The sequence below is a fragment of the Mya arenaria genome, chromosome 12 (genome assembly GCF_026914265.1).
Source record: "Mya arenaria isolate MELC-2E11 chromosome 12, ASM2691426v1".
NCBI classification, from domain to species: Eukaryota; Metazoa; Mollusca; class Bivalvia; order Myida; family Myidae; genus Mya; species Mya arenaria.
Window position 1 is genome coordinate 56,009,716 of NC_069133.1, and position 22,378 is coordinate 56,032,093.

At 37.9% G+C, this 22,378-nt stretch overlaps 1 protein-coding gene and 3 long non-coding RNA genes across 5 annotated transcripts; all 4 read right to left on the reverse strand.

Moving 5' to 3' along the window:
• Nucleotides 1–2,347: 2,347 nt before the first annotated feature.
• On the reverse strand, nt 2,348–5,676 carry LOC128210942 (uncharacterized). Its single transcript, XR_008257170.1, has 4 exons — nt 5,650–5,676; nt 3,969–4,110; nt 3,603–3,715; nt 2,348–2,776 (listed from the first exon to the last, which is right to left on the reverse strand). It is a non-coding gene; the product is annotated as an uncharacterized LOC128210942 (long non-coding RNA).
• A 3,381-nt stretch (nt 5,677–9,057) lies between these two features.
• LOC128210943 (uncharacterized) lies at nt 9,058–11,885 on the reverse strand. Its single transcript, XM_052915287.1, has 4 exons — nt 11,766–11,885; nt 10,814–10,920; nt 10,126–10,289; nt 9,058–9,255 (listed from the first exon to the last, which is right to left on the reverse strand). The coding sequence occupies exons 1-4, from the start codon at nt 11,784–11,786 to the stop codon at nt 9,086–9,088; spliced, it is 462 nt and encodes a 153-aa protein (XP_052771247.1). The 5' UTR covers nt 11,787–11,885; the 3' UTR covers nt 9,058–9,085.
• A 978-nt stretch (nt 11,886–12,863) lies between these two features.
• LOC128210944 (uncharacterized) lies at nt 12,864–18,411 on the reverse strand. Its single transcript, XR_008257171.1, has 5 exons — nt 18,283–18,411; nt 15,753–15,898; nt 15,021–15,306; nt 14,703–14,806; nt 12,864–13,068 (listed from the first exon to the last, which is right to left on the reverse strand). It is a non-coding gene; the product is annotated as an uncharacterized LOC128210944 (long non-coding RNA).
• Nucleotides 18,412–19,299: 888 nt separating this feature from the next.
• LOC128210945 (uncharacterized) lies at nt 19,300–22,134 on the reverse strand. 2 transcript variants are annotated; one of them, XR_008257173.1, is made up of 5 exons: nt 22,105–22,134; nt 20,341–21,875; nt 20,053–20,142; nt 19,663–19,777; nt 19,300–19,403 (listed from the first exon to the last, which is right to left on the reverse strand). It is a non-coding gene; the product is annotated as an uncharacterized LOC128210945 (long non-coding RNA). The 2 variants fall into 2 exon arrangements; XR_008257172.1 differs by having other exon boundaries at nt 22,064–22,132.
• Between the last annotated feature and the right edge of the window lie 244 nt (nt 22,135–22,378).

Below are 22,378 nucleotides of genomic sequence, written 5' to 3' on the forward strand. Positions count from 1 at the left end.
ACCTTTTAACTACTACAACAATGATTGGCTTTACTACTATAACCACACTGATAACAACTTCTAGATCACCAGTTCTACTACTGTGACAGTGATCAGCACTACCTTTTTAACTACTACAACAATGATTGGCTTTACTAATATAACCACACTGATAACAACTTCTAGATCACCAGTTCTACTACTGTGACAGTGATCAGCACTACCTTTTAACTACAACAACAATGATTGGCTTTACTACTATAACCACACTGATAACAACTTCTAGATCACCAGTTCAACTACTGTGACAGTGATCAGCACTACCTTTTAACTACTACAACAATGATTGGCTTTACTACTATAACCACACTGATAACAAATTCTAGATCACCAGTTCTACTACTGTGACAGTGATCAGCACTACCTTTTAACTACTACAACAATGATTGGCTTTACTACTATAACCACACTGATAACAACTTCTAGATCACCAGTTCAACTACTGTGACAGTGATCAGCACTACCTTTTAACTACTACAACAATGATTAGCTTTACTACTATAACCACACTGATAACAACTTCTAGATCACCAGTTCTACTACTGTGACAGTGATCAGCACTACCTTTTAACTACAACAACAATGATTGGCTTTACTACTATAACCACACTGATAACAACTTCTAGATCACCAGTTCTACTACTGTGACAGTGATCAGCACTACCTTAACTACTACGACAATAATCGACTTAACTACTTCTACCGCACTGATAACTTCTAGATCATAAGTTCTACTACTCTGACAGTGATCAGCACTACCTTAACTACTACGACAATGAGCGGCTTTACTACAATATCGGCACTGATAACTTCTAGATCACCAGTTCTACTACTGTGACAGTGATCAGCACTACCTTTTTAACTACTACAACAATGATTGGCTTTACTACCATAACCACACTGATAACAACTTCTAGATCACCAGTTCTACTACTGTGACAGTGATCAGCACTACCTTTTTAACTACTACAACAATGATTGGCTTTACTACCATAACCACACTGATAACAACTTCTAGATCACCAGTTCTACTACTGTGACAGTGATCAGCACTACCTTTTTAACTACTACAACAATGATTGGCTTTACTACCATAACCACACTGATAACAACTTCTAGATCACCAGTTCTACTACTGTGACAGTGATCAGCACTACCTTTTAACTACTACAACAATGATTGGCTTTACTACCATAACCACACTGATAACAACTTCTAGATCACCAGTTCTACTACTGTGACAGTGATCAGCACTACCTTTTAACTACTACAACAATGATTGGCTTTACTACTATAACCACACTGATAACAACTTCTAGATCACCAGTTCTACTACTGTGACAGTGATCAGCACTACCTTAACTACTACGACAATAATCGACTTAACTACTACTACTGCACTGATAACTTCTAGATCATAAGTTCTACTACTCTGACAGTGATCAGCACTACCTTAACTACTACGACAATGAGCGGTTTTACTACAATATCGGCACTGATAACTTCTATATCACCAGTTCTACTACTGTGACAGTGATCAGCACTACCTTTTTAATTAAACAACAATGATTAGCTTTACTACAATATCGGCACTGATAACTTCTAGATCACCAGTTCTACTACTGTGACAGTGATCAGCACTACCTTTTAACTACTACAACAATGATTGGCTTAACTACTACTACTGCACCGATAACAACTTCTAGATCACCAGTTCTACTACTGTGACAATGATCAGCACTACCTTTTTAACTACAACAAGACTGAAGACTTTACTACTACTACTACTGCATTGATAACAACTTCTAGATCACCACTACTCCTTTGACTAATATGACACTGGCACTACTTCCTCTACAATTGCAGGGTCACCACTTCCACTACTGTGACAGTGATCAGCACTACCACTTAAAATTACAACAACAATTTGCACTTCTACTGCAACATTGAGCTGAGGAACCCCTTTAAGCACCATGAAATTGGCACTACTACTTCTACTATTGCAGCACTGATCACCACTTCCTTTCCTGTGAAAATGATCACCACTTAAACTACAATAACAATGATTTTCACTTAACTACTGCAGCACTGATCACCACTACCATTTCTGTGACAGCATTCAGCACTCATTTTACCTTTTAACTTCTATGAAATAGATTGGCTCTACTTCTACTACTGCAGCGTTTATCACCTGATTTCTAATGAGACAGCACATTGGCATTTCTAGTTCTACTTCTTGCAGCATTATAAGAAACTGACTTTAGAGACTTGAAACATTTCTTTTACAGAAACACAACAGGACGACACAAAATTTGTAAACTTTATTTTAGGCTTTTCAGACATAATAAGTAACATTATTTAAGACAGTAAAACCAGCATAGCATTTTATATTAAATAAAAATAATGAAGATTTAATCTTCAAATAGTCCAATTAGTTATGTTTTGAAGTGAGAGATTACCGTATACAGAGCCAATGATAATATTTGTGATGCCAGCATAAAATATGAGAAAAACATTACCATTTTGAATTTGCAAAACATATTTCAGCTATGACATTATTTTTCCACAGAAATATGAATACTTTGTCTGCTAATTTAATTCCAGAAAACCATATTAAGATAGTTTCATTTTTCTGCTATCATCATTTCTTTACAGTCATCATCTATAACATTCATGTGCCACAGTCATGGCTGCATCTGTAGGTCATCTCTGAATCCATCCACCCAAGAAAGAGGTCCTGCAAAATATTCAAAATTACATAAATGTCTCCAGATATGATATGAATCATGTGTAAACGTAGAAACACATACAAGAATACAATGTACACATCATTAAATGCTACCCAAGTGAGGAGAAACATTGTTTAAAGAAATACTTGAAGGGGTACTGGACACCCGGAACCATTTCCCTGACACTTTTATGCAAACCTTAACTTCTTTATACATAAAAACTAATACTTTTCCTATGTCTTAACTGTGTATCTAGGCAAGAATACTCTTGTTACCATTTGTTATCAATCAATTTTTTTTTACGGAACAACAATTTAAAGACAGTGATACTCATTGGTGGAAATTAGACTCTCGGACAGCTACATTTTCTGGGAAATGGAGATCAGATTATATTTGATGTTTCTCCAGATATATTTAATAGATTAACATGAAATTATAAAATTCATTACACTGCCTATGTGTTAATATGTGTTCCTTATCCCTGATTTAGTGTCTTCACTACATTTAAATAATTGTATCATGCTAACGTATGATAGAAAAACTTTGAATTTTCAATAAAAGTCATGCACTTCCATATTTGAATGATAAAAAAAATGAAACAGTTATATTCTATTATCAAGTTTATTTTTAGCATATATTATTGATATATAATCATAAACATCAAAATGGTGACTTAAAAAAAGCAAAATGTCCAGTAAAAGAATGAAAGGTCCACTCGGCTTATCAAAATCAATGAGAACCTTTTTATATTATCTGTTTTTAAAACAATAAAAACAAAAACGCTTGCTTTCTGGCCATGTAAGCTGGCCTGTAATTAAATATGCAGAGCCTCACCGTGCTGTCAAGCAGTCTGATATCAATCCTGGCTCTTAAAATCAGTTGGAGATGTCAATTCAACATAGCTGAAAAACTGGCAAAGTTCAGTGCATCTACGCCATCGGCAGTATCTGCAAGAGGAAGGTGTTGATTTGGAAACTGCATTTATAACCAAATTGAGAAAGTTTTTATCCGTCCTAAGAAGTATGTATTTATGTATGTAACATGTAATTATGTAACTTATAAACATGATCTTCACTTAGGTATAATTCTAAAAAAGAAAAGGTTAAATCTTGTATCAAAATTTGAATTTTGATGCTTGTAAAAAGTATAGACTATTAATGAATGCATCGATGGCTTGTAGTCCAGGTTTTAATCGCTTACCTGAAGTTTGTAGGGCTACAGTCGAGGGCTTTGCTGTAAACTGTAGGGGCTGTTACTTCACACTCTTGTCTGCAATGGCAATGGTGGCTTAGGTGACTGGTGTTACCAATCTGCATTTTTGGCCAATTACAACACAGTGTATCTGAAAATGACAGAGAAATTATTGACCATGCACTTATGTAAGCTATACTGAGAATATGCCTCGAGTCTGTATCAGATGACACATCCACACAAAAATGTGTGTGGCATCCAATACAGCAATACTGTCAAATTGCCTAAACATGTGTATATCTGTCATGAAGCTGTGCTGGCTCTGCAGCATCATAACTACTACACATGAACATTCACTAGAAATTTCAGTTGACAGAAAAGAAACAACTAATACTTGACAACTTTTGTCACCCTGAGTGCACATTCAGACCATCTAGTTACTTGTCAGCAGCAACATAAAGATCTTAAGAAGGCTGTTTAATACTGCACTTATAAGCTTAAACAGGCAAGCAAATATTTTAAAAGAAGAAAATCTGGTTAAAGATTTCTATAGAAAACGCCAAGCTCCAACTCGGTGATTAAGGCCCAAATTAAAAGTGTTGCCTAGTAACACAGCAGACTTATTTCATCTTTATCAAACCTCATCAAAGTAACACAAAAAAAACAAGAAATGGCCTTAACTCTATAAAATGCATGGCAGAATGTCTGATGATGGTCTGATATGCATGGCAGAATGTCTGATGATGGTCTGATATGCATGGCAAAATGTCTGATGATGGTCTGACATGGCAGAATGTCTGATGATGTTCTGATATGCATGACAAAATGTCTGATGATGTTCTGATATGCATGGCAAAATGTCTGATGATGTTCTGATATGCATGGCAAAATGTCTGATGTTCTGATATGCATGGCAAAATGTCTGATGATGGTCTGATATGTATGGCAGAATGTCTGATGATGGTCCGATATGCATGGCAGAATGTCTGATGATGGTCTGATATGCATGGCAGAATGTCTGATGATGGTCTAACATGGCAGAATGTCTGATGATGGTCTGATATGCATGGCAGAATGTCTGATGATGGTCTGACATGGCAAAATGTCTGATGATGGTCTCTACATGATAGTCTGATGATCTGACATGGCAGAATGTCTGATGATGGTCTGATATGCATGGCAGAATGTCTGATGATGGTCTGACATGGCAAACGTCTGATGATGGTCTGACATGGCAGAATGTCTGATGATGGTCTGATATGCATGGCAGAATGTCTGATGATGGTTGATATGCATGGCAGAATGTCTGATGATGGTCTAACATGGCAGAATGTCTGATGATGGTCGATATGCATGGCAGAATGTCTGATGATGTTCTGATATGCATGGCAGAATGTCTGATGATGGTCTGACATGGCAGAATGTCTGATGAATTCTGATATGCATGGCAGAATGTCTGATGATGGTCTGATTTGCATGGCAGAATGTCTGATGATGGTCTGATATGCATGGCAGAATGTCTGATGATGGTCTGACATGGCAGAATGTCTGATGATGGTCTGATATGTATGGCAGAATGTCTGATGATGGTCTGATATGCATAAAATTAAACACTTAGCCTGTTGGCTGGTGTAACACATCAAAATCAAATGGGGGGGGTCAAGAAGGATATCTTCGTGCAACTACTAACCATAGCTGCCTTGTGTGTAATGCTTTAAAAGCCTGGTTGAACTTCACAGGTAGATCATATGAATGCCAATGCTCAGGTGTCTGTTGAAGTGTTTAACTCTGTGCAAGATTCTGAAAATAAAATTGAATTAAAATTAGCAAAACTTAAATAAGGTACATTGTATACATATAGATCCTGGGAAAACAATTCTGTCAATATCTACAAGTAATCTATAATTGCCTGGCAGACCTTCATACATACGTCTTAAGGCCTGCTGGTCCCTTCCCCTGAAGTAAATGCACTTTTTTTATAAACTGATGCTGCAGAATTTTTTAAAACTAGAGCTATCACTGAAGGTGATTAATACCCCCAAATGCCGCCCTGATATGAAATTGCAGTCAACTATTTGGAAAGCCAACCTTTAAATGACAACTTTATTTTATGGACTATCGTCAGTTATTCATTTTTTTATTATGTTTTTAAAAGTTAGAAAAAGGCTCTAAACAATATCAGTGATGCTAATACTGAGATGTTAATACTGATATATTTGATGTTCTAAAGCACAGAATATACGATTGCCTATGGCCATCTATAAATGAGTTAAGTTACTTTTTTTCAAGTAACTTGCTACTGACAAGAAAAAGTAACAAAGGGCAATAACTCTGTAATTGGCTGATTCACAAATAGAATTGCGGTTCCTGTACACTGAACTTCCTCTCATTATGATCTATCACTGTATGAAGTTTAATTGAATTCCTTCAAATAGTTTTCAAGTTATGCTTCGGACAAGAAAAAGTAACAAAGGGCAGTAACTATACAATTATAATACCTACATAGTATCAACAAGATGGCCATATACTTCTCACCTGAGGACACAGCCTACTTTAGCTGAAATGATAACCTTTTTTTCACCTGCAACGACCATTATTTAAATTTACCAAGAAAACAACACAATCATTTTACCAGCCCCTACTGAATAAAAGACTTGACCTAGTGACCATGTTTTGACCCAAGATAAACTAGTATATTTTTTAACTTAATCAATATCATTCTAGTCTCAAGTTTGGCAAAGATTGAATTAAAAAGCAGCCGCTTTTGTGTAATCCAGTTTGACCAAGTTGTTGACCATAGATGAGGTGATCAGAATTTCAAACCTGGAGACCCAGATATCAGGAATTTACTTTTGCATAGTCATATCCTAATCTCATATAGCAGAAAGGCATTATTCAAAATGACATGTTTTACTTTTTTTTTAAAGTCAATTTGACAGATAATTAAATATAGAGTAAAGAGTGGATCTTAATAAACACTCAACAATAATTAATTACACTTAATAGAGTCATGCAAAGTTAACTACTATATAATGTCATGCAACAATTTTTGCAGTAGGATATTGTTTAATTAACTTAGTGCTCTGGTAAGATTAAACAACAATGAACCTCATTGAAAGGTAGTTAAATTGTCTGTTTTATCTTTTTACTTCTATAGATTTTAACAAGTTTAAAAACATGCTATGTTAATTACTTTCACTACCTTTAAATATATTGTTTAAATAATGATATTTGAAATGACTCTTTATTGACCAGCAATCGGTGAAACAGGATGGGTGAGGCTTTGACTTTTTTATTCTTTTCATAGCCTACAAAGTTTCAGTTGAAAATTATTCAATTAAAAACAGAGTTGGGGCGGTATTCATAAAACTTTTTAAGTCATTTCCAAACTTAAGACGCTTTCCTTATTTTAGTATCTCTTTGGTCATTTGAAATAAAAATAAATAATTTTGGAAATTCATTATTTTCATTGACCTCTAAAATTGAAAGAAGCATACTTTAAATTCTACATTTCTTTTTTATTTGACAACAAAAATTTTGAGAAATTGACTTAAGATAGATAAGACGTTTTATGAATACGGCTCCAGCTTATAATGACAAAGATTCAACAAATATACCATGGCTCAATATACCCCTCATCTTCAATGTCTTGTTGTTCCACTTTGTCTACTGCAGGGGTTGGGCCAACTTCTACTCCCTGGATGCCACTTTGTTTGGGGCTGGACCTCTTCTGATACCACTGGCCAACTTCTACTCCCTGGATGCCACTTTGTTTGGGGATGTACCTCTTCTGATATCACTGGGGCAACTTCTACTTCCTTGATGCCACTTTGTTAGGGGCTGTACCTCTTCTGATATCACTGGGGCAACTTCTACTTCCTTGATGCCACTTTGTTGGGCTGGACTCTTCTGATACCACTGGGCAACTTCTACTTCCTTGATGCCACTTTGTTTGGGGCTGGACCTCTTCTGATACCACTGGGTCAACTTCTACTTCCTTGATGCCACTTTGTTTGGGGCTGTTCTCTTCTGATATCACTGGGGCAACTTCTACTTCCTTGATGCCACTTTGTTGGGGCTGTACCTCTTCTGATATCACTGGGCCAACTTCTACTTCCTTGATGCCACTTTGTTTGGGGCTGGACCTCTTCTGATACACTGGGGCAACTTTACTTCCTTGATGCCACTTTGTAGGGGCTGTACCTCTTCTGATATCACTGGGCCAACTTCTACACTCTGATGCCACTTTGTTGGGGCTGGTACCTCTTCTGATATCATGGGCCATCTTCTACACTCTGGATGCCACTTTGTTTTGGGGCTGGACCTCTTCTGATATCACTGGGCCATCTTCTACACTCCGGATGCCACTTTGTTTGGGGCTGTACCTCTTCTGATATCACTGGGCCAACTTCCACTCCCTGGATGCCACTTTGTTTGGGCTGTACCTCTTCTGATATTACTGGGCCAACTTACACTCCCTGGATGCCACTTTGTTTGGGGCTGTACCTCTTCTGATATCACTGGGCCAACTTCCACTCCCTGGATGCCACTTTGTTTGGGACTGTACCTCTTCTGATATCACTGGGCCAACTTCCACTCCCTGGATGCCACTTTGTTAGGGGCTGGACCTCTTCTGATATCACTGGGCCAACTTCTACTCCCTGGATGCCACTTTGTTAGGGGCTGGACCTCTTCTGATATCACTGGGCCAACTTCCACTCCCTGGATGCCACTTTGTTTGGGGCTGGACCTCTTCTGATATCACTGGGCCAGCTTCCACTCCCTGGATGCCACTTTGTTTGGGACTGTACCTCTTCTAATATCACTGGGCCAACTTCCACTCCCTGGATGCCACTTTGTTTGGGGCTGGACCTCTTCTGATATCACTGGGCCAACTTCCACTCCCTGGATGCCACTTTGTTTGGGACTGTACCTCTTCTGATATCACTGGGCCAACTTCCACTCCCTGGATGCCACTTTGTTAGGGGCTGGACCTCTTCTGATATCACTGGGCCAACTTCCACTCCCTGGATGCCACTTTGTTTGGGGCTGGACCTCTTCTGATATCACGGGCCAACTTCCACTCCCTGGATGCCACTTTGTTTGGAGCTGTACCTCTTCTGATATCACTGGGCCAACTTCCACTCCCTGGATGCCACTTTGTTTGGGACTGTACCTCTTCTGATATCACTGGGCCAACTTCCACTCCCTGGATGCCACTTTGTTTGGGGCTGGACCTCTTCTGATATCACTGGGGAAAGTTCAGCCTGTGTCAAGCAACATGGAATTTCAGCCACTGAAGCATTCAAATATCACCACAGATAATATACATGTTCTTGTAAATGGCTACATTTTTGTCAGAGCATAACTCTACTTCCACAAATATAACTTTAAAGTGAAAAAGTGAATTTGTTGGGAAATGAGAATACTATGTCTGGCCTAGACTTGAAAGATGTTACAGAGTGAATGGTTTAGTCAACACTTTTGTTGTACAAGCTATAGACTGTTGTAATAAAAAGCCCATACACAAAATCATGTTTCTTATGCACAACATTTTTCCTCAACTCATTCATGTGTGTGAAGCTTGAAGTCAATATCTCAAAAATATATGGAGTTATGGAGAAAAGAAAACTTGATATAGTATAAAACTAGACAGTTGTTTTGTTATTAAAAACTGAAGTCTTCCCCCACTGCATACCATCTCAATATAGTGAACATTTGTGGCAAGTTATTTCCAATCCTGAAAGAGGCTTAAGAGATTATAGAGCAGACATGAAATGCAGTAATATGACCTTTGATGTCTAAGTGTGACCTTGACCTTGAGCCAAGCTGGTTGCTCTCTGCATATTGTCTCAATGTCTCAATATGGTGAACTTTTGTTGGGAGTAATTTCAAAATCCTTCAACTGGTTGAATGTTATGAAGCAGACAGGAATTGTGATGTACACAAAACAGACAATTGCAGAGTTTCACCTCAAATCAGTCAATATGTGTATGAAGTTTGAAGTCAATACCTCAAAAAATATTGAGTAATGGAAAAAAGTAGACTTGTCCCGATGCCCTAGGATGGACCAATGGACAAATGGACTGATGGAGAGACATTTATTACTGATACAAACATATGTTTCAGTTTAAAGAATATATGATCAGTGAAAATAGCAAGTGACCTTTTACATTGCTGTTCATCCGAATCTGCTGCCAGAACACAGACCAGTCTTGGACTGCTAACACCTTGTTGTGCAGCAACTGGTGGGTGATGACTGCTAGATCAGCTGCTGGATGGTGCTGGAAACACACCCCCAAAACACCTTGTGATCTGCTTGCCTTGCAGCTAAAATGGAAATAAATCTGCTAAATAAAATAGCCAGAATAGGAGTCTTCTTGTTAGTAAGCTGTAACATTGTTTACGTCGTTATGAGCATGTGTAGCTTCATCTACATCATTACTGTTGTCTATCCACTGCATGGTTGTAGAATAGGCAATGGCTAGCAAGTAACTTCCTCCAAGTCTGGTTACAGTAGATAAATATAAATGGACTAAGCTCGATGTTTTAAACGGTCAAGCAATCCTAATATGAATAGAGTAGACATTTTAAATGTAAGAAACTTGTCCAATAAAAATTACATCCAGATGTCATTAAATTAAAAAAGACCACTTAATTAATACATATCTTACATATGAAACTATATACACATGTTAAGTTCATCTGGCTTTCTCATACACTCTTCCCGACTTTGTTTCCTAATTAATCGCTGTTTATCTTTTTAAAACATATTTCTCGTTCATTGTTAAGTTAATAGTTAAATGTTACCCTAAGAGCCACTTACCGCACTGCTTTACAAACAATCAGAATACCTCAGCCTTCTCCACCATACGGATGTTTCTATGTCACTATCATCAATACTGTTGGTGAGCAACAAAATGGGCTGGTGTTCCTGGGATTGCCTGTCTGCTTCTTGGGACTGAAGTTTGAAACATGTCTTTATGTAAACATGTATGTTAACTAAATGGAATGCAACTAATAACATGTTGAAATTCATGAAGGATATTGACTTTCCTCAAGAATTTTTTGCACAAGTTCTGTTCAATGTTATAAATGACACATGATTGATTAATTGTCTGTTTTGTGCAAGGAAAAATAGTAAAGGTACTGTCAGTTTTATAGGCTTCGGCAGTGTCGTCTTTGTGCATAAACTTTACCATAGTAAACACTAGATAAAATGTTGAAGGTATTCAAATGAAACTTGGTGGATATGTTCAGCAAGGCCCATTACTCTGGCTTTAATGCTTGTTGAGTTGTGCCCCTTTGTGGAATGTTAATCAAGAAACGAAAGTTGGTATTTGGTCCGCGGCTCTCTTTTTGGTTTTATGGGCATTACAGCAGGTATAACTTAACAGACCTAGATAATTACCACCTGGTAGGGAAACTTCAGGTCTCTAATTGAAAGACCACAAACACATCATACTTGTATGACCATTTTCATCGTTCATATTTACATGATCATATGTGTTAAATGTGCATGGAGAAACTACTATGCAAGATATACTGGAGGTTGATTGCACATAAACCTGTTTAAGCCCCAGGGAGTTTTTACGTAAGTTTCACTGACGGTGCAATGAAAGTCACCCCAACAGTCACCAATGACAATATTACAATAATGTTTCTTGTCTTGTAGCATTGTGTCTCTTGATTGGGGCTTGCTTGGCCTTAATTCTTATTTTTTAAACAGGATCTTGGTTAAATTTGAGGATTCTGGGCTTGTCCGTGTAGTTTCCATTGTTTTGATGAACAAATGGCTCCATGTACCTGCGACAGTGTCCGGTCCATCTCTTCTTGTGACTGGGTCCTAGCATCTGTGCTCTGACCTCCTCCTCTTGTGACTGGGTCCCAGCATCTGTGCTCTGACCTCCTCCTCTTGTGACTGGGTCCCAGCATCTGTGTCCTGACCTCCTCTTGTGACTGGGTCCCAGCATCTGTGCTCTGACCTCCTCCTCTTGTGACTGGGTCCCAGCATCTGTGCCCTGACCTTCTCCTCTTGTGACTGGGTCCCAGCATCTGTGTCCCGACCTCCACCTCTTGTGACTGGGTCACAGCATCCCTGTCCCTACCTCCTCTAGTGACTGGGTCCCAGCATCTATGTCCTGACCTCCTCCTCTTGTGACTGGGTCCAAGCATCTGTGTCCTGACCTCCTCCTATAGTGACTGGGTCCCAGCATCTGTGTCCTGACCTCCTCCTCTTGTGACTGGGTCCCAGCATCTGTGTCCTGACCTCCTCCTCTAGTGACTGGGTCCCAGCATCTGTGTCCTGACCTCCTCCTCTTGTGACTGGGTCCCAGCATCTGTGTCCTGACCTCCATATCTTGTGGCTGGGTCCCAGCATCTGTGTCCTGACCTCCTCCTCTTGTGACTGGGTCACAGCATCCCTGTCCCTACCTCCTTTAGTGACTGGGTCCCAGCATCTGTGTCCTGACCTCCTCCTCTTGTGACTGGGTTCCAGCATCTGTGTCCTGACATGCTCCTCTTGTGACTGGGTCCCAGCATCTGTGTCCAGACCTCCTCCTTTTGTGACTGGGTTCCAGCATCTGTGTCCCGACCTCCTCCTCTTGTGACTGGGTCCCAGCATCTGTTTATCGACCTCCACCTCTTGTGACTGGGTCCCAGCATCTGTGTACAGACCTCCACTTGTGACTGGGTCCCAGCATCTGTGTCCCGACCTCCACCTCTTGTGACTGGGTCCCAGCATCTGTGTCCGACCTCCTCCTCTTGTGACTGGGTCCCAGCATCTGTGTCCGACCTCCACCTCTTGTGACTGGGTCCCAGCATCTGTGTCCCGACCTCCACCTCTTGTGACTGGGTCCCAGCATCTGTGTCCCGACCTCCACCTCTTGTGACTGGGTCCCAGCATCTGTGTCCTGACCTCCACCTCTTATGACTGGGTCCCAGCATCTGTGTCCCGCCCTCCACCTCTTGTGACTGGGTCCCAGCATCTGTGTCCCGCCCTCCACCTCTTGTGACTGGCTCCCAGAATCTGTGTCCCGACCTCCTCCTCTTGTGACTGGCTCCCAGCATCTGTTACCCAAGCCATGCTCTCATCCAAGACTGTGAAGCCCTGTAGGTAGAAGTCTTTGTCAGTAACACATACAGAAATAGGTTACTAGGCAAACCTTCACATGTTTATTGAACCAAATGAAATGCAAACGTCTGTATCAACTAAGTTAACCAATAGGAACCGTAACCTTATTCTTCATTGAACCAATTAAAAAATTCAAATAAGATTTATATCAATTACATGTGTGTATATAAGAAAACTGCTCTATTACAACCGAGAAATAAAACATGAATTACATGATCACACATGATTCTTTAATAATGAAATTCCCTTTTTGTTTTATGCAAAATTACTCCTTTTCCCTTTTATATTACGAATTCGCAGAATTTTTTTAAAGCTTGAACACTATTATTCCACAAATTATGAACACATTGTCTGTTGATTTATTAAACACCCGAAACCCTAATCAAGATAGTTTTGTTTTTTTATATCATCATTTGTTTAAAGTCACTATAACATCCATTTGATACTGTAATGGCCATATCTATGGGTTCATCTCTAAATCCATCCACCAAAGAAAATCCTGCAAAATATCATTCAAAACCTCATTATAACGCGTAATGTCTTAAATTATGATGTAAATCGTATGAAAACTTTTACATACATTCAAGAAAGCATTAAACATATTAACAAATGCTACCTAAATGAGGAGAAACAAGGTATTTAAGTTAACTACTTGAGGGTATACATTATAACCGAAAGCATTTTGTTGTGTACCGACACCTTTATGCAAACCTTCACTTCTTTACTTTCACTTTTCCTAACTTTTAAATTTGCACGAACACAGATTGACTGTTTCGACAACTTTTTATGTCTTGGAATGAGCTATTTTTTGTGAAAACAAACACTTTAAGAAAATTGAAATTTTTGGCCTTGTTTCAAACAATTGAGATCTGTTGTATTGTGAGTATTACGTTATATGAGTGAAGTGAAGGCATTGATACCAAAATCAGCTGATTCTGAGACAAAATGAAAAAACCTGACAAAGCTGTCAATCTGTTAGAGTACAACTTTAAGTGTGTATCAAAGCTCTTAAAAACTGTCCTGCAACAGCAATTTAAAGGCAGTGATATTCAACAATGGAAACTTAAGGCCCTCTAGTGAGACAGCTACCTTTTCTGAGAAATGGATCCCTTGTCCCTGATTTAGTCCCTTCACACCATTTAAAATGAGTTTAATAGAGTTTTATGATAGAAATACTTTAAATGTTCAATAAAAATCATGCATTTCAATATTTGAATAATGAGAACAAATGAGAAATATTAATCTAGCATTTATAATAGATAGACAACCATGAGCTTCAAAGTGGTGATTAAAGACAAACAAATAAACCTTGTAAAACAGTGTTTACTTTCTTATCTGTATCCCTTTCTTACATACTCCAGCTGCCCTTACCCAAGAAAAGAAATTAATGTCCACAAGGTGTCTTATGATCCAGGAGAATCCTGTTTACCTATCTGATTTTAAAGCATTCTAAAGGCTTTCTACACATCATGATTCCTCAATTTGTATCTAGTCTCCAAAGGTGTCACAGTTGTGATACCACTAAGTAACTTTTTGTAAAAATTACATAAAAAGCTCAAACTCAGGAAGTCTGGTGGAGTTTGCCATCCTGGAAAAAAAACAAAGCTCACCATGCTGCTAAGGAGTCTGATTTTATTCATTGCCGCAGTTCAGCTGAAGATGTGGATTCCAAATGAGGAAGACCTGCCTGGTGCACCGGAACTTACGCCAGTATCTGCAAAGAAGGGTGTAAATCTGGGAAACAGCATAGTCAATTTGAGAAAATTCTTAACTTATATAAGTAGTCTACAAGTATGAACCTTATACAATGATTAGAAGTGCCAAAATCTGAATTTAAGAATTATTAAACAAACAATGTTTGGTCTAGGATCTAAACTTGAATTTAGATGCTAAAACTGTGATTTTGATCAAAACAAGTGCACACTTACAGCGAGTGCAAAGATGGCAAGGGAGCCACAATAAACACGTTTCTTGGTTCTGGGTTTAGGGAAATGCCTGCTGGAATAACAAAGGCAAATGTGCTTCTCACATATATGGATATCTCAGCTACTGCAAGAAGTCATATGCAGAGACTTGATGATAAGGCCAGTAGAAACACCATTAAACTCAATGAGGATCATCAGACATGGCAGCTAAGCGCCAGCTTGTCACTGAGCACAAAGGTAAATGTGGCATCGGAAATCCAAATCACTCCAGCCTGTCAGTGGATGGCTGCTGTAATTCAAAGCACATGGTTTCTTCATGCAAACCTGGACAAGCTGCTTCTAAAGTCTATAGTGTAGCTATTGAAAATCACACAAGTCACAAGTACGAGTATCACAGTGGTGACAAGCTGTGCTGGGCGGGTGCTTAATTGCCCAACACAAACTATGAAGTAGTATGAAGTTCAATGTCCATGTAGCTATGCATTCTGTATAGCAAGTCTGCAATACATGGAGCCACCTTCAGAATAAAAGATGGCTCATGCAATTGCAGAAGAGTTGTGAAAGGAAGATACTAGCTCTTACACTGACAACTGCCCTTAGAATGCAGATTTTCTATGTACCTGGAATGTATGTAAGAAAGCTGACCCACAGTATCCTGGATCTAGGCAAATAAGAATTATAAAAAGATTGAGAAAGATTGGTAGAAGCAACATATGGACCTGATTTACTGCTCACCTTAAGTTTGTAAGGCTTCATGCAATTCAGTGCTACTCTGGAAACTACTGTCACTGACAGACGAGTCTCTCGTCTGTGAGGGGAAAGGTGGCTCAGGTGACCGGTGGTACCACTCTGCATTTCTGCCAACACACAACATCAGATACCTGAAAATGACCATGAGCTCATGGAAACTTTACTTGAAATATGCCTACAAAAGAGTGAGGCAATCATTACATGAGTACTGTCAAAAATGCAGAAACATGTAACTTTAGTCGTTCTTTGGGTCAGACACTGATGACTGAAAAACTAACTAGATATGTCTGTTAAGGAAAAATAACAACTATAAATTGGAAGCCTTGTTACCCAAAGCATGTAGTTACTTGATAGCAGCCTTAAAAAAGGTAGAAAACGTCCCGAAAAGTATAAACACTTAAACATTTATCAATCAATCAGTCAATCAATGAACCTAATATCTTACACAAGCCATGGGAGATACTTAAAATATAATTTGATGAATTAGGTAGGTTAGATAGTTGGGACCACATATCCAAGGTCTTAATTCTTTGAATAGTCAAGCTGACAATGTATTAAATTATCTTTTTTAAAATTTAAATTTATCACCCCAGTAAATATATGCCTTCCTCTTCCTTGTCAGAGGCAGTCCTGGTTAAGATTATGTTGTAACACACAATATTATCCTTGTAACCTGGGTATGGAACAACAAAATAGCTTTAGCAAAAGTAAAGCAATACTAGATCAATCGCCCAATCTTCCCCAAATTTTCTACTATTCTATGCATATCATATATATCACTGTGTATAGGACACTAGCAAAGATAGGATGCAGGCAAAAAAAAACACGAGAAAAATCATGGAAAAAAATTCATACAATAGGACCCAGTGAAAAATGTCAGTCGGCAGCCACCGTATTTGTTTTGACGAATTGTATTGAATAAAGGAATGGCAAAGTTTATAAAATAGTACAGTCCATGTACATAAATGATAAAAAATATTCAAATAACAATGACACAAAGTGGTACAAAGCTGATTAATGGTTAATTGCATTACTGTATTAAATAATTAATAATCAGGAATTTCATTCTGTCATCCTGATGTCCTCTCCTCTAAACCCTCAATTTTTTGCTGTCGTTGCGAATAGTAAAAGCAATTGTATACTTATGTAAAACACTTTAGGCGAAGTATTTCAAACATGTGGTATAATGGAAGGAACAACACTGTCATCGCAACAGTTTGTACTATAGCAATAGTATAGAAAGGCTGCTGGCGTTAGATAGAGGGAGTTTTTCACACCTTCACACTTTGACAGTGCACATTCACGCAACATCACAGTATAAATGTCTATATATTTTTAATACAGAATCATACAATGTAAAATCTACCCTAAAATTTTTGAAACTTAGAATGAACAAATGACTGATTGTTGTTGTCTGCTGATGCTATTACTAGCAGCTAAACCTGCCCAATTTTCCACTGATCCATCAATCGATTTGAGTAATGTCCTGTTGAAGTGAAATGTAAACATTAAAGACCTTTCCTCCAATTATTTCTCTATTTATGCAATTTCAGCCAGAAAACAATGTCAAAGTCTAATACTATACACTAAAATTATGTACAAAGATATGTCATGTCAATGCGTTGACGCTGCATTGCTGTGATCAACATTCAGGGTGGACACATACGTATTAGACTTGGTCAAATTCAACGTGGGTGGCAGATTCTCTTTTTTATGTATTGTGACATTTACATTTTACGCGTCATCACATTTATTGATTTTTGTGTGTTAAATCTGATCGTTTATGAAATGTAATAAATAAAATAACATACCGTATATCTAAGCAATATTTGTTGAAAATTTCCACAAAATCAGGCCAGTATTTACAGAGATATGAGCATATTTATACCTGTTATACTTATAAGTTTTGTTAAGTGTAGATAAAAAGTAAGCATTTTTATGGGAATTCTGGGAGTAAATAATGCGTCCTATACACACTGATTTACTCTTAATGTATTTAGGACAGGTTGAAAATCATAATCTTGATCTGTAAAATCATTAAAACTTGCTGAAACCAAGATGGCACAATTACACTAAAATGATAGTTTCAAGTTAAAGCAAAAGCTGGAAATGAGGTTTCCATCAACACACTGAAAATATAGAGCTATTGATATTGCATGTCAGCCACAAAAACATTTCTTGATCTAATCTGTAAAAACCTTCAATTCAAATTCATAATCACACATTTTGATTACCCTATAAAAACCTACTCAATATCAAAGCCTAGAAATGCACAATGGAGCAAAAACGAACGCTTATCTGCATTTTGTTAGTTGAATAAGGGAAATATAACAACAATTATTAAAGCCGGTTACATTTTGTATACTCAGCCTGAATACTGGGCCTTGCTTAACATGTGTGATTGTCCCTGGCAACATGTGTACCAAGTTCCGTCTCAATATCTTTTACAGTTTTAGCTATGGTCCAGGATTGACAACAAAACCAAGGCTATGACAACTTATTAATGCATCCCTACCTTTGTGGCAACAAGACCTCTCACAATGTCGGCTATATTGTTACTTCTGGCCCCTGCAGCCCATTTCTGTCCTGGCCTCTCATCCCTGGGAAGATTCAAGTCCATGTTGTCCCTAATGCTGCTACTGCTGGAACCAACATTATAATTGTTGTTGTTTAGTCTACAATGTTGGACACGATAGTATCAACTTCATCATACGGTAATCACCATAAAAGTCAACTCTAAATATCTAAATATTCAAATATATTCATCATTTAAGCATGTGACTATTAAGTGTGTATTTCTATCCTTATAAATGTCCAAATGAAAACTTGTGTATTGTCATGGAAGAAGCTACAGAGTAGTTTAAAGCATTCAAATGAACATGTTAGTTTTCACTAGTTGTTTGATTGTGCACTCTTGAGGTGATACATGTATGAATCACTCAAGTGTCTGTTACTGATGTCCTCTTTAAGAAGCCATGACCAGCCATACTACTATAGACTACATGTCTGCTAAATTACTGATAGCAATGTTTTTTTCATCCAAGCACCATGTTCCATGGGTATCAGTAGCTGTATTCTCATCTGAAATAGCATGACAAAAAAAGATCTCTGAGAGCTGTTTATTAACCTTAAGCTATAAATCTATATACCTGGTCCATTAATTCACATCAGGACAGTTACTTGAACACACACAGTTTTCCTCTTCATATTATCTATGGAAGTTTTATCCACCTGCAAGGTTTCATGCATTAGTTTTTACTAGGACTAGATAGCTAACTTTTACAAGCACATACACAAAAAACTACACTTTCTCCATTATTAGCACGATCGTTTCTTAAATATATCCAGTCTGTGCTGATGTACATAAACACTACATTACAATACCTTCCTGATAATCATAGCTATCCCTGTTGTGTACGAGATTTGACTAGATTCCTATGTCCCCTGAATATAACATGCACTTAAAAACACATACCTAAGCTTTAAGACAAAGTATCCTACCTCTGTCATCATCACCGTATCCCTGCTCCACAACACATCTTGTACAGTTCCCATACGTCTGGACATAATCTTTTCAATCAACTTTGGCCTGCTTAGCTTGCATCAAACCATCCCTGACATACTCTCCTACCGGGTCTGAAGACAAATATTTGTATTCTTACAGTCAAACTGAAGTTCATTTGTTTAGCAATGATTAAAAACACAAAAGAATGGTCCTATAATTTATACCATGACTGTATAAACTATTCTATTTACATTATGATATCAAAATAAACAAAGCAATTTAGTCAAGGCAACATGTAACTACTTTCTCAGCATGCACGATCATTTTTTATTTTGATATACTCATTATAACGTTTAAATGCCATCTTCCTCATGGCAGGTTGGCTCCTACCCTGAGGGAACTTCCGGGTGTTGAAGACCTCAAACTTCTAGAGGAGTGGAAGGTCTGGGAATCGATCCTCTAGGTTCACCACAATGTTCATCAGGAAGTGACTGTAGATCTGCAACTGCACAACAATATCTAACTGAACAGGAGTGAATGATCTTGATCACTTAAACAAAAGAAATTTTGAAATAGAACAAGATGCAGTATATTTAACCTTATATTACATTTCATTATTTAATTAAAAAAACAATAACAGTAAAAATAATATGTTCACAGAGTTGTGTCATGGAAATTATTTTTCATGTGTACTTTGTTCTGGAAATAGTCAATATCTGTCTTAAACTCTCTCTGATTGTAAAACCTTGACGGTTCAAGATGGTCACATGATCTACATACGCTTGGTAGGCTCTGCCAGCAGTCCTTGCAGGATAGCACATGTCCCCTTTACCAGAGGCTTGACACTGTGGTGTACACTGCATCCCTTGCCTGAAAATACACAAAAGGTAAACCAAATGATTAATCAGTTGCATTCAATTAGCCTTTAAATGATCTTTTGAATGTGCCTTTAAAGAAAGAGTTATGACTTACTGGTAGTCATTAGAAGATGTAGATAAAATAATTCTGATTGTTATAGATAATAAATAAATTTACTAGGTCTTACTCAAGGGTCTAAAGATGACATACCTGCATAGCAACAGACAGTTCTGCTAGATGAGGCAAAGCATCAGCCAGTCATGTGAAGGGACATCACAAAGCGGTGGTCCTGTGTGTTTTTTACTAGACCAGGCTCTCACATAATTTTATTTCCCTGGCTTCCTCTCCAGGCTGGTGAAGAGGAATGTCAGGCACTTTATTAACGTAGTTGTTGCCTTCTCCTGCCACATCCTTTGTGAAGGTTGGCGAGGAAGATTTTTTGTTTATCTTAGATTTTGAATCACCCTTTGCTGTTTATACTGTGGAATATTCGGTACTTGATGGATTAAAGTCACTGTCAGTCAATGATAAGGACCACAAGGGAAATAAGTGTTTTCTCTTTTTTGTGTCATCCTTGGTTCGGTGCCTGCCATGGCTATTGATAATATCATGTATGTATAATGTTATTTACTATACATGTTGTTTATTTTAAAAGTCCATGTATGTGCATTCCTTAATAAAATAAATCTATCTATAAACTCAGATACACCCATCTTAGTAGAAGAGATAGCACCATTCTATATATCATTTCTACTTCACACCAGCTACAAATAAATTAAAAGTTAGTTCGTAAAAAGCAATATTCTGAGTTACACATTCATACCACCACCACCATGTTTTCACGCCATTCACACGCCAATTAGCTAGATGGTCACGGGTTTAATTTTGGTTACCTATTTATTCAATATCGTGTCAGACTGGTTTTGATCTATATGCGCATAGCTTTATTTAAAATATGATTATTAAGAAAGTCAGTATCAAATATTCATGGCCCCATTGCCTTAACTAGCCAGAATATTCAGGCCACGGACACGGCCCCTGCGGCCCCAGTTCCTACGCGCCTGTTATTCCAGAACTCTTAGAATATTTTTTTGTGTTTATCATAGAAATTGAATTACCCTTTGCTGTTTATTCTGAGGAATCTTCTGTACTAGACCAATCAAAGTCACTGTCAGTCAATGATAAACCAAACATAAGTTTTTTGCCACCACTTTCTGTAAGTCTGGCATCTGTCTGAATGGTGTTATGTGCTTTTTACTGGAAATGAAATCAGCTCTTGCTGCTGATTTAGCTCTTCGACTGACCGTTACTTCTCTGCCAACCACTGCTGTATCTCTTGTTTTTCCCTGGCTATGAAGTTGCTTCTTTCTGGCCAAATGATTCCGCCAACATTTCGGTCACCTTTTCTTCTGAATTGAGACCCTTCACACAAACTACCTGGGAGTGTTCAGGGGGCATCACTTTTGTCACCTATTCACTCGTCCTTGAGGCCCCACACTCGTCCTTGAGGCCACACAATCATCTTTAAAATTACTTAATTTGAACCCAGTAGTACCAAAACTGTTAAAATCTTTTACAATCAGTTTTTTTTTTCCTTGAAGACATTGTTTGCCAAGTACACATTACTCACACACAGTCTGCCACAACTAATTATAACCTGATGGAACACTTGCAACGATGTGAAAAACCCCACAGATATGTCCTTCATCTCTGCCATCAAAATTGTCCGTAATACCAGAGCTAAGCTGGAATAAACAAAAAGCGCAAATTACTCCCAATGCCATCTTAAAATTAGAAAAAAATCGATATCAGTTCACTCCTGCAACTCGATACAAAAGTTTCAACTAAAGAAACTGATATTTTACGCCCGAAAAGAACAGCCAAGCAAAATAAAATTTGAACGCAATATTAAATGACTGCAGCAAGTACATACACAGAAATTGTTAAAGAACATTACGCTGTAAATAATTATACATTTTAAACTTAAAATAATGCGACAATGAGGAATTCCTTATGGCAGCAAATGAATACTTTATAACAAGGGGAGGCAACCGTGGGGCGGTTACATTACACTAATCATACCTACCCAGCTAATATCAAATACTTCATATATTTGCTTTCTTGGAAGCACAGACGAGTAGAATCGAATATCGGAATGTTCAAAAGAAGTTTCAATTAAATATTTGCCTTCCATATATAAACATTTACCTTCAATGAACGCCTCATTTTTTTAAAGTGCCACTTCGTT

Excerpts from the sequence above, each read along its gene's own strand:
- LOC128210943 (XM_052915287.1), bottom strand. The coding sequence starts at position 11,786 with ATGGACCGGACACTGTCGCAG. Across the intron at positions 10,921-11,765 it reads TGGACCGGACACTGTCGCAG|TCCCAAGAAGCAGACAGGCA; the intron begins GTACATGGAGCC and ends TTCAAACTTCAG. Across the intron at positions 9,256-10,125 it reads GATGAACAGCAATGTAAAAG|TGGCTGAAATTCCATGTTGC; the intron begins GTCACTTGCTAT and ends TGAATGCTTCAG.